General features: G+C 35.3%; 1 protein-coding gene across 2 annotated transcripts in view; it reads right to left on the bottom strand.

Annotated features, from left to right (window-relative positions):
* Positions 1 to 13,134, bottom strand: part of LOC121430496 (tyrosine-protein kinase SRK2-like) — a 58,046-nt gene that overhangs the window by 34,166 nt on the left and 10,746 nt on the right. The window contains exons 2-3 of one of the 2 annotated variants that reach the window (XM_041627780.1): positions 10,814 to 10,935; positions 1,659 to 1,822 (exon numbers count right to left, since the gene is read on the bottom strand). In XM_041627780.1, coding sequence (XP_041483714.1) covers positions 1,659 to 1,822; positions 10,814 to 10,935 — 286 coding nt within the window. Of the gene's footprint in view, positions 1 to 1,658; positions 1,823 to 10,813; positions 10,936 to 11,073; positions 11,196 to 13,134 lie in introns of both variants that reach the window. The other variant, XM_041627779.1, reaches the window with a different exon arrangement.

Genomic DNA, 13,134 nt, shown 5'->3' with positions numbered 1-13,134 from the left:
CATTTGTATTTTTTTCAACCTCCTAGTTTCTAGTTTAAGATCGATTCATGATTATTTTACTTGATTACCTGTTAGAAGCCATTTTTTTTACACTCCTGAAAATCAACTGTTTTTGCTTTGTCACCACAGCAACGATATGCATGTATACTTTATATAGTATATTGCATAATAAATGACATGCTGTGGTTTTTATCAGGTTTCTGTGGGTTGAAAGACAATGTCATGCGGATTTATGCTAATTATAGAGAGTTTATGGGACATAGATCCTGGAGTACATGATTGAAATATAAAGAGATATCAAGAATTACAATGGGGCCGTCTGCACCACCCCAAGTTTTCAAATTAGCATGCTATTTCTGATCCGGCAAATTTTTATCCCGATCTGAAAAAATCTCAAGATTATTTGTAATAGAGACGCAATTATCGCGCTAGTTGGTAGGATTAATCTTGAGATCACAATCCCTAGTCAACTTAGGATTATTTGCAAAATAGCATGCTATTTTACGAATTATCTCTCCAATTCGCAGGTGAAGACGCACTCAGGATTATTCATTCACGGCGTAAGACCATAATGCATCAATCCCTCGCTCAAGCAGGAATTGCTCTTCTTGCGATGGTGGAGATGGGGTTTCTTGAATCTCGAGATTAATCGCAAAGAGGGGCGATCGGTGAAAATCTCGAGATTGAGCAAACTCGGGCTGGTGCAGCACCACCTTTAGTTTAGGATAGATTCATGATTATATTTTACTTGATAACTCGTTGGAAGCCATTTTTCGTACACTCCTGAAAATCAACTGTTTTAGGTTTGTCACCACAGCAACAATATACAGTACTTATTACATACTAAATGACACGCTGCGGTTTTTATCAGGTTTCTGTGTGGTGAAAGTCAAAGTCACATGGATTAATGCTAATTATATAGGGCTTATGGGACATAGATCCTGGAGTGCATGATTGAACTAAGAGATAGCAAGAATTACAATGTAGTTTATTAATATTAGAAGACTTGGTGCAAGTGTTAGAAAGAAATCTGTATGTAGTTCAGCCCTACATGTATATTCTTTGAAATATCATAAAATGGTGATACATGTACTCTTATTAAAATTTCAAAAGTGTTCTGCTAAAAAGCAAGAAGGACCTTGATATACCAGGGAATTAGAAGTAATGTAGAACTCCCTGGCCCATGTTCTGAAGTCAGGTTTAACTTAGACTTAGTTCAAATTATGGGGAGCCAAAACTTTAAAAATTCTTTTTACACTATAAATTTCTTTATGTATACTATTTCATTTCATTTTGCTTTTAAATGACAAATCCACCCAGACAATGCATAGGTTCATTTGAATTTATTACGCATCGGAAGTATAAAAAAAAAAAAAAAAAATTTCTGAAATTTTGCAAATTAAGCTGAACTTATGTGAATGAGGAGACCATCTCGTTATGATTTTTTTTATATATTTTGAAAGATGAAATATTTTCTACCCTGTCAAATATCATAACTTTCACATTTCATATCCGATTTTGATGAAATTTTCAGCATTATAATTAACATTCATTTTTCATCATTTTACTTAACCCAACATTCTATTGGATGAACTTCCCCTGTAAGAATCTGACCCCAGATAGGGAGAAAACAAGAAGAGTTTAATAGAACAGCTTACCAAAACACATGGTCTCCTGAGGTTCACACACAGACCATCGGCATCCCGTTGATAATGTTGGACCAGTTCAACCAGGGTTGCGAACGTACATCTCCTCGCAATGAAATATCCTCCCTCGTCAAGCTGTCTGATGCGATAGTGTTTGATCGTGTCTCCATCGCGCACTGTACAAGACACAAAAGACAGTATGAGGGAAATAATGAAATGAATTAACCCATGTTCATACATGTACATGTAGTGCAAACAAAGCAAAGCTGCCCAATGTACTTTACATACTTTACATACAGATTTCCGTGGCAAAATGAATAATACTTCACCAACAGAAATATCAAAAGCAAATTCAACATTTGTTGAATGAATATTTTTCTTAATTCCAGATCAAATCACTCAAAATCAGAACAAGTGGGCCTACATAGACATATTTGGTTGTATTTTCCAAAGTAATTTTAAAATAGGAACCCCCCATCCATCCCTCTTGGGGCCCAAAAAGTCCTCCCGAGGACATCCGGAGCAAGCAATAATAACTTCCATTTTTGTTTCCTTCAAGTCTCCCAACATCATCCCCATCGATATGAAAGAAATGAGATTCTCAGTAAAGCTGAGAAAATGCATCCTGGCTGTGTGTCTGCAAGCTATCTTCATATTAAGTTTCTTTCAATCAACAAACTCTATGCGGGGTCTCCATATCAACATGTGATAGTCTCATATTCTCAGGCAATAGTAAAAAATATTCCACTCCCCACGGTACCTTATCCATTTCTTGAGATGGAAATTGAGAAAAAAAGGTTGTCATATCATTTTGGTTGAGATATAGATGTATAGGATGACAGGTATAGATTTCAAAGTGTATGTTTTTAAATGAATAAATGATTTGACCATAATGAAATGATAGTATTCGTTATCTTATTCATGAACACATGCAAGGACAGATAACAATAAACAAAATTTATTGGTATTTGATAACTTAAAGGCATTGTGTGAAAAAGTTGAGATTAAAACTTGCTTTTTTTCAATGGAGAAAATATTATGAACGGCATAAAGTTTATACATGTAGATTATTCATACTAAAGGCTATAATACATTGAGATAAACGTGGCAACCACACGTTGTGGAAACTTTTTTAAATTGGATTTTGCTTTCATTTTTATTATTTTCACTTTACATTTTGGAATTCAAATTTGTAACCTGAAAGATTGCAATTTTCTGCGTTCTCCCTGAATTCTGTGATTTTTTTGTGTGTTGTCCAAATTGCAGAAAACTGGAGACACTTTCATTCATTTCCACTTCTAAACCAGGTGCCTGTTTCATAAAAACTTGTTATAATTAACAATTTTGGGGAAAAAACTGTTTTAAGCTACTGAAATCATTCAATTTGATTGGCTGATAGAAAAACTTGTTATAAAATTGAGCATTTTTTTATTGTAACAATTCTTTACGAAACTGGGCCCATGATTAATAATGGAATTCTTTTTACATACACATACACTTGTACAGATAGGCCTTCATGTTAAAAGTAGTACTTAGGTATGGAGGTGAAGGCAATCTAAGACTAGTATGATAATACATACATGTGTCTTAGCCCATCATCACCATCTCATCTGCCTTTTTCATTCTAATCACTATCCCAGCTCCGAGCCATCTCAACCAGCAGTGTTCATTCTGGTAAATGACCATTTAGACTGTAATTGATACTGTCCCTAGGTCGTTTTATACCTTCTTATACTCCGACAAAGGAGATGTTTCCTTGCTCCAACTCATGACTGCAATCTCAGATATTTTCATCTTTCCCCACACTCCCCCCCCCTCTAAAATATAAAATAAATATTAAAAAATACCTAAACAATTTTCTTTTTCAATAAAATTAATAAGCAAATAATACTGAACATAAAACTATGAAATAAAAGTATCAAAATAAAGTAAAAAAAAGTATGAATAAAAATTAAGCTGGAAAGAGAGGACATAAATTCAAAATAAATTTCTGTTAATTTTTCCAGTCTGAACGCATACTATTATACAAATAATTAGAGAGCAAATATTAGATGCATTCTGGCATGTATTTTTGCAGCAGGCCAAGCTAAGGAGTGCAATCACAAATTAAATGAAATCCAATATTGGGCCAAGGAAAAAATAAATCAATGCTGTTTGACGAGTGGGTTGATATACCTTGTTATTTGTGGATAGATCAGGGAGTGTCACGCTCCTATGTCAAAAAGTATGTTATATTCTTTTTTAATCAGGTTGTCTTTGATATGAGCATGACAGTGTTATGTACATGTAGGCCTACACAGTTAATGAAATTTGCTCAAATGAGGGGGAAAAAAATTCTCTATTTCATCCATTATGTTTTTCTTGTTCAAAGCTAAATTTTGTCTATTGTTATTAATAATATTACATTGTGCCTAAAGAAGACCCGAAATAGAAGGAGGAAGTATTCAGATAAAAATCATAAAAACATTACTCTTTGTGATTTTTGCACAGAGTACGCTGAGAGTAACCCATAGTTTGAAGGTGGGCATATCATTCTCTGTGAGTAGAAATATTTGGTAGGCCTATTATGTGCAAAATTTAAAAAAAATGCAATATGCAGCTATAATGCTATCAACTCTGTATAATAATAATTGAATGATTACTGCTTAAAAGCACCCCCTCCCCCCCCCCCACAAAGTAGAAAAGACAAGAATTAAAATACAAAACAAGAAGGGGAGCGAAAAATAACCCAAAAGGGCCATCTGCACCAGTCCAAGTTTTCAAATAATCGCGCTATTTTGGATCCGGCAAATTATCCCGATCTGAACAATTTCAAATTATTTGTAACGGTAAGCAATCATCGCGATAGTTAAGCTTGCAATCCCAAGTCATCTTAGGATTATTTACAAAATAGCACGCTATCTATGAATTATCCTGCTAATTCGCTGGTGCAGAGATTTGACTCAGAATTATTTATTCACAGTGTCAGACCGTAATGAATCGATGCCTCAAATTGCTCTTCTTTCGCTAGTTGAGATGAGGTTTCTTGATTCTCGAGATTGAGCAAACTCGGACTGGTGCAGCACCACTGAAAAATAACATACATTGTACATGCATGTAGCCCTTTAAAATATTCCTAACCTCCTCATGCCCTTTGCTTTATGTACAGTAACACACATGTTCTCTTCATCATAACAGGGCCTTCTGATACCCCTTTCATAAACCCAATTATGCGGCTAATAGCAGCATAATTTGGTCGTAAAATCGGAGGAGGACCAGAGTTCTCCGCATTATTTTGATGCTGTAATTATCTGCATAATAGCAGCATCGGGACCAGATTTTGATTTTATGAACGCTTTTCGAAAGTAATGCGGATAATTGCCATGGAGCGGTCACAAGGTCACCCTTTTCCAACGCAACAGCATCGATGGGGGTGTGCGCGGTTGCCATGACAATTATCCTCCTTTTTCAGGATGGGCGCTCGTAAAAATAGTGTGGATTAATTTCGGAGTTTATGAATGCAATTTTTATTGAATTAACCGCATTACTCGTAGGCGGCTAATTGGAGGATATGTTTATGAAAGGGGTATTACATACAGCTTTGTGATTGATCTTAGCATCGATATTAAGATTGATCACACACAATAATCAATGCAATCATTCACAGCACCACGATCAATCACTATTAAAGCTTCGTGTCAGCAGGGAGGGCTGTCCTCCATGACCTCGTTCTTATCAACTTTCTTGAACTAGTTTACTGGAAACCAGTGGAACGGGGTCTTCCCCACGAGGCCGAGAGTCCATAAGGATAAGGATAAAAGTCCATGAGGCCGAGGGTCTACGAGACCGAGTGGAAATCAGTTGAACATGTTATGGGGACGCCCGAAGCGGTCTGCTATTTTACTGGTCTTCCGCTCCAGTTTGGAAAACCACCTCGTGATGCGGTTTTGAAGACCTCTTTTCTTTGTAATCTGGTTTATAAGTGTATAGGTGAGGACAAAACCGTTCTTCAGGAAGCGAGCTTCGCAGGAAGTACAAGTGTGTGCATGTACACACTGTGTGTCGAAGGCCTATGCTGCAATTTCAAATTTCATGCAAAACATGTGACTATACTGAAAGCATTCTCAAAGCAACCAGACTACTTCATGTGAAGTGGTTCTAGGAACCATTTCAGGAGATGGTGACGAGAACGCTAGAGAAGAGATCTTCTAATTTTTGTTTAATTGAAACGAGTATATAAACGTAGATCAGAATGGGGTTGTAATACAAGCTTTATATTATTGGGGGGGCCTGTTCTCAATAGGTGGTTTCAGACCGCCTCGAAGTTCGCCAGTTCCAGGTATTCTCTGATCGGGAAATTTACCCCGATCAGAAAATACCAGGTATTTTGGTAATGTGAAAGCAAACTGTGAGTAATTTCCCTGAAAGAAAATACCCACTAAATAGTAGGTACTTGGCGAAATTACGAGAACTTTCGTGGGGATTTTTCCAAAGTCACAGGTATTTTGGCAATGTGAAAGCAAATTACGGGAACTTTTAGCCCAGCATGTCGTTGGGTGCGGCGGCGTGGGTGGCTGCTGGGCTAGTGATTTTGAATCTCGCGCCTTGCCAGCTTATCAGACCATACTGCGCATGCTCGTAACTTCGGGAACTTATCCCGAAGGATGTGTTTCGGGGCGGTGTGAATGCAGGAATAATTAATGGGTATTTTTTAGCCTTAAAAAGTTCTCATATTTTAACAGGGATTCTTGTGATCGAGGCGGTTTGAAACCACCTAATGTCTCAACCGGTTTGTAACAGGAGTTAAGTGACACAGGTCACCCTGTATCCTCCTGAATGCTTTACCAGGGCAACTACCCCGATCCAAATCATTTTAACAGCACCACTCAACGACATTTCCCACCATTCTCTATACTAGGATGGAACTAACTATATTCCATAAGAGATACACAGTTCAGTAGATTCAGACGGCTGGAATAAACTATACAGGACCTCCCGCAAAAACAAGTAAATCAGGATTCGCAGTTACTATTTAAACATTCCCCAAATGAATCGCCTACAGTGATGGTCTTTCATACATCGTCATAAAATTAAAATTTTTATCTTCCTTTTGATATTGAATATGACAACTTTGAGCATAAATGAGCAAGAAGAATTTTAAAATTTAATGTCAAAACCAAGATGTACCGAACAAGTGGGTCAGAATTTGTTCAGGATGCTGGAACCTTGCAAAATGAAGGGATAGTTCATTTGCATATCTTTCATTAACTTTTAAAGTATTAACGTTTTTTGTGGGACGCACTGTATTTCACTAAGAAATACATGTACAAACATAATATTTGTAAGTTTAGAGATCTATACACTGTAATAGGGGTGGTGTCTTGTTTTAACCACATTTTTGTATTGTGGAATATCTCGTTTTCAAAATAACATAAATGATAAATGCCATTTGAACACCTGACCATACAACTGCAGTCATTGCATATCTCATGCTCCATAAATTATACAAGGATTGTATCCTAAAATGTTCACCCATTTCCTGGTTCAATTTTCAAAGCAAAAATATATAATATTTTCAAAAAATATCTGTTCCTACCCAATACCATGCAGACCCTTTGATAGATAGATTCATTTGTAATTTTACCAATAAATATTAGGTTTTTATCACATTTTTATGTCACTCTTTAATTTTTATCTAACAATGAGTTCAAATTTTGAAGATGAACAGCTTATTTTGAGCGAAATTTAATAAAAGGAGTTCCTACATAACAAATACAATTAATGGACCTGACAGCATATGTTTTACAACATGGGTCCAAAGTCACACTCAATCTGTGTGAATTTCTGTGAATTACCAAATTCCTTTAAACCATAATACCAAAACCCCCAAAATAATATTTCCTTGAATTAATGATCAAACTAATTCCATTCAATAGAGGAACACAATCACCCATACTATGAAGTGCTTGGATAATTGTCACTCCTACACCCCTACTTCTGTGTTCTTATAAAATCAATGAACCATACACTACACAGAATGATGATTATTATTATAAAAACCCAGAGTTCAATGAGAAGGCTATTTATTTGATGGCACTGCTGCATATGTTATTTTACCAATGTCTTTTTTGCATCTTTGTCATAGAACAGAATATATATATACAGACCTAATTTTTGTTTTCTCTAATCCTAAATATAATATGAGCTATAAAAATGTACATATTCTACATAGTGGAGAAATAGTCCTACCTGTACATTCTCATGTACAGGTATCCAAAGTTGTTTTTAATGGTTGAAAATCTCTATATCAGACAGTGTAAATTGTATTCCATACATAAGTAGTTGTTTAAAACGAAAAGCTATCGATATACACATTTACAGGTGAACAACACAGTGATAAATGTAATACAAGATGCAACAAATCAATCGGAAGAACAAAAATACCTTGAATGAAATGAGAAGCATTTTTGGTTGTTACTTTTTGGAATAAATTAATTCAATGTGTGAAACACCACAAGCAATTCACCCTTGGTTTGATAAATAATTGTTATTCTTTCAGTGTAAGCAACATAAAAAGTGACTGATTTGGGAGAAATCGGTTTTGTAGAAGATTTTCAAAATCATAATACATGTGCATGTAGTCTTCGCCTACATAGAGTAACAAGTCATATATATAACTTTTGAAACTTCAAGGTAATTTTTCCTGCTTTAGATACATTTGTCTTATTTAAATGTAGCTCAGAGGAAATAAAAAATAACAATAATATAAGAAAGATTTAAAAGTTATACTGGAAAGAAAACTGGAAATTGCTATGTGCAGATGAGTCTGGGGAAACTTACATTTAAAGACAGGATAAACATTTAGTTATTAAAGTGCAATAATGGTCTATTTGATGATGAAGATATATGAGCACGATGAATATACGTTTGATGAATAATTAGATTATAAATAAAGACAAATAAACACAAACATTGAAATGATAAAAAATAATAAAGATTTAAAAGTTATACTGGAAAGGAAACTGGAAATAGCTACGTGCATATATGAGTCGAGGAAAACTTTGTAAGGGGAGATTAGCACAGCTCACATTAATTTAAAGACAGGATAAACATTTAGTTATTAAAGTGCAATAATGGTATATTTGATGATGAAGATATATGAGCACGATGAATATAGGTTTGATGAATAATTAAATCTAAATACCGTAAAGACAAATCAAACACAAACATGTTAAAGCATGGTGCATGAAAAATATACCACACAAAGAAACACTGCAAAACATATACACATAGATGGCATGTTTGAAAGTAACGAAACATTTGCTTAAAGGACAAGTCCCTGCTTAAGGGACAAGTCCACCAGAACAAAAAGTTGATTTGAATTAAAAGAGAAAAATCCAACAAGGGTAACACTGAAAATTTCATCAAAATTTGATGTAAAATAAGAAAATTGACATTTTTAATATTCGCTTAATTTCACAAAACAGTTATATGCACATCCTGGTTGGTATGCAATTGAGGGGACTGATGACATCACTGCATTCACTATTCCTTTTGTACTTTATAATATGAAATATAAAATTATTCTAATTTTCTCCTCATCGTCCGGTGAAACAGTTTTATTCCTCCCAGAACATACAGTGGTATTACCATTGCTATATAACATCTAATATGGTTAGCTCAGTTCGTCCTCAATGTCAAATCGGTCAAAATTGAAATGTTGTACAATTCAAACAATAAAAAAAAGAAATAGTGAGTGATGGACATCATTGACACTCTCACTTGCATCTCACTGGGTGGTGCATATAACTGCTTTGTGAAAAATAAGTGAAACCTTAAAACTTTCTTATTTACATCCCATTCTGATGAAATTTTCAGCATTATGCTTGTTTTATTTTTCTCTATTGATTCAAATTAACATTTTTCTCGGGTGGATTTGACCTTTAACTATTAATAATATATCCTTATCTGCAAATTTCCTATTTTTATTTTCAATGTGAATATTATTATGGTGACAAATTAACAAGCAAACATTGTGTTACATCCTGTAAAGTCACACGTTCTTTATGACTTGCAAACAAATATTGTACCTTGCAAAATGTTGTAATTGTCAGTGTCACGCCTGCCTACGCTAAATGTTATGAGAAATTCAGAAATAATTATCAAGAAATCTATAGGATGGGGATAAAATATTTCTAATTTCCTTAATTTTTCACAGATTTTCTTTTTTTAAGAAAGGAACACAACTTTATAGTCCACTTCGTTTTCCATTCCAGTAATATGAAAAAAGGTTAAAAAAAAACAAATAGAAAGTAGATTGTAAATTTTCCAAGCATTTGTATTTGCTGATTATGAGTTTCAATTATGAATAACTTTAACTGCACGGCCCCAAAAGGAGCCCCCCCCCCCTCAACAAAATAATATTAATAACTAAACAAATGAAAATATCTAAACACCCCCTGTTTAGCCTATATATGTAAATTACCATTGGGTTATAAAAATTGACTGTACAAGGATGACAAAAATACCCCCCCTTCAATCCTAGCCCTGTAGCCCCTAATTAAAATATTTTTCCCTGCACATGACATGTATTTATGCCATGATGCATTTACTATTTATAAATAGACTTAAGTTGTTTTTCTTTTTTTTTGACGAAATACTATTTTGCTTTGTTTATATGCTTATATTCCTTGACTTGTATACATGTACATGTAGTTGTTATGTATTATTTTTTACTTCTTGTTTTGAACAAAATATTGGCGAATGCCAGTGACGTTCTAATAAATTCAATTCAATTCATATACAGAAGACCTATTCATGTGTGGTGCATGATGGTGAGACCAGGTGAGGTGTAATACAGTATTCATGAATTTCTAGTGAATAGATGCTGCATTAAGGCGATACAATACCACACATGAATTGCATAATTTGCAAGCTAGATGATGGGATGATTACATAAAGCCGCCAAGCTTTCCAATAAATCCAGCATGGGTGTCAACGCATGTATTATGCATGGGACTTCAGTCCGTGCTGCATGAAAATCTGATATGATTACAAACCACAGATAGACAGGAACCCTGCTTCCAGACGACACAGGCAGATTTGCATGATTGATTGCTGCGTTCTTGCTTTTACTCAACTGGCATGGATTTGCGTTTTTTTTATCATGGTGTCATTGAGTCGGTTACCTGACAAGGAATGGTCATTAATATTACTCTCGCTCTTTCTCAGTAGGAACGAGCCGTGTTCGTTGCCTTCATCCTCCAAGTTCTTTTCCGCCTCCGACCGTTTGATCTTCCCAAAATACCACCTGAAGGGCGGGTGTGTTCAGACAAAACATGCCGCGCAGGGGGTGATGTGTGGGGGGAAACAAAGGAAAACAAAACATTGAAACGTAGAATTAGACATGCAATGAAACGTGATTGTTATCGGCATGCAGATGATTTACCTGAGAGGGAGTAATCCCCGACTCTGCTTTCGCTTTCTCGTATAAGGAATGATCCGTGTTCATTCTGAGCTAGAAGCAACTTCTTCTCGGCGTCCATACGCTTTATACTACCGAAGAACCATCTATGTAGACAACACGGAAAGAAATTATCAAATACATTGCATATCAATTATGTAATATTGCCATTGTTATTTGAAAGAAAAAAATTGTCAATCATCATGACCTGTATTAAGATAAGAAATTATTCACACCGGATATGGTGCATAATAGAATAAACGGAAGATGTAATCTTTTTCTGTGTGAAAAAAAATGACAGTATTAAGAGTAGCATTGATACAATAAAGTTATTACTAATTATTACTAGTTATTACTAGTTATTACAAACCGGTGTGTTGGCTCAGTTGGTAGAGCGTCCGTCTCACAACCGGGAGGTCGGGAGTTCAAACCCCGGCCGCTTCAGACCAAAAGACGTTAAAAGATGGGAGTTGCTGCTACCCTGTTTGGCGTTCAACAATTAAAGGGATAGAGCCTCGTCGATCTGGTGCTGCACGGTGGCTGCCGGGCCCACGATCAATTAGGCAAAGCAAATTTTCGGAGTATTTCATTTCATGTCTATTTCGAACAATAAATTATGGATTTTCATTTTCATAATACTACCAATTTTCTAATATACATGTATACATGTACAATGAAAATTAATAGATTATGATACTAGATTTCCCAAACAAGAAAATACACAACCCATGGTACTAACTGAATACATTTTAATAATAAATGTAAACCTTACTTTATATTGATTGTAAAAATTACTTTCCTAAGAAAAATTTCTTACATTTTTTTCCATTGCATTCAATGATGGACAATGATTAATGTGTATCAGTGCCTTTACAAGTGTACTACTAGTATTCTATTTCATTTGACTGCTGTCAGGAAGTAATTAATAGCTACTAATACTCTGATAACTTCCTTTAACATCAAGTGTCAACAAATGATAGTAATCACCCTCAAGTGTGTGAAAATGAAACTTGCCGATAAAATTTGTTATGGGAACGATCTTTGAGTATCATTCAAATTCTGCCAATCAAACTACATGCTAACTGGACGATGCACACAAGGGCGACATCCAAGTGCGCAATAATGAAATTGAAGAGCTAGAGGCCTGTATACAATGTAGGAAGATAAAGCAGGGAAGTGTAACACTTCCCTGGATAAAGCATGGCAATTGTTTGCATTGAGTGCATTCAACAATAAAGACAGAAGAAATTATAATTTTCAACTTTCAGAGAATGATGGTGACATTACCATTACTAAAAAGGTTCATTCTCTACTATGATTTTTATTCAATTTTATATATTGTTTTTATCACTGATCAGCCGCACAATCCAACGTAAAACTGCAAATGCAAACTGTATTGCACATGTATTTTTTCATACATTTTTAGAATATATATGTAAAGTCCATGGTGACTGTGAAACTAAGGCTCTGCTAGTGACCATGCCATATTTCTATTGTTTACTTAAACTCTGTTCATCTCGCTTCTATCTAACCCCCAAAACTTATCTTATTTTGGGAGCAAACAATAATAACATGAGATATGTTGAATTGGGAAGATGAAATCAAAATAAAATCTAATACTACCACATCTTTTAAAAAAGAAGTCTTAGCAACAGGCCTAAAGTTTGTATTATAATTTGGGCTGTTGCACATTTTTACCGTGTTTACACATTGACTCGGCTCGCGTGTTGAATCCGCGAGCCGGGTTGAACACTGCGAAGAAGGGATCAGAGATCGCGTTTATACGTACATATAAAAAGGCGAGTTCAACACGGCTCGCGGATCTCGAACGGAAGAAGAATTATGACGTCGCAAATTAAAGGCGGGAAATTCACCGCCGGAATCGAATCTTGTCCGTGCGAACAACAACAATGCCAAAAGTGAAAGCGCGCGCAGTGACCTAGGTCAAGAGAGTTCGACACGGCTTTCTGTTTACACACGAAAAAATTGCCGAGTCTGACTCGGCTCGCGGGTTGAAACCTACGATTTTGGCGGATCGAAAAAGCC

This window comes from Lytechinus variegatus, chromosome 17 (genome assembly GCF_018143015.1).
Source record: "Lytechinus variegatus isolate NC3 chromosome 17, Lvar_3.0, whole genome shotgun sequence".
In the NCBI taxonomy this organism is placed as follows: Eukaryota; Metazoa; Echinodermata; class Echinoidea; order Temnopleuroida; family Toxopneustidae; genus Lytechinus; species Lytechinus variegatus.
The sequence above is the reverse complement of the archived record's forward strand: the minus strand, read 5'-3'. Positions and strand labels throughout refer to the sequence as shown.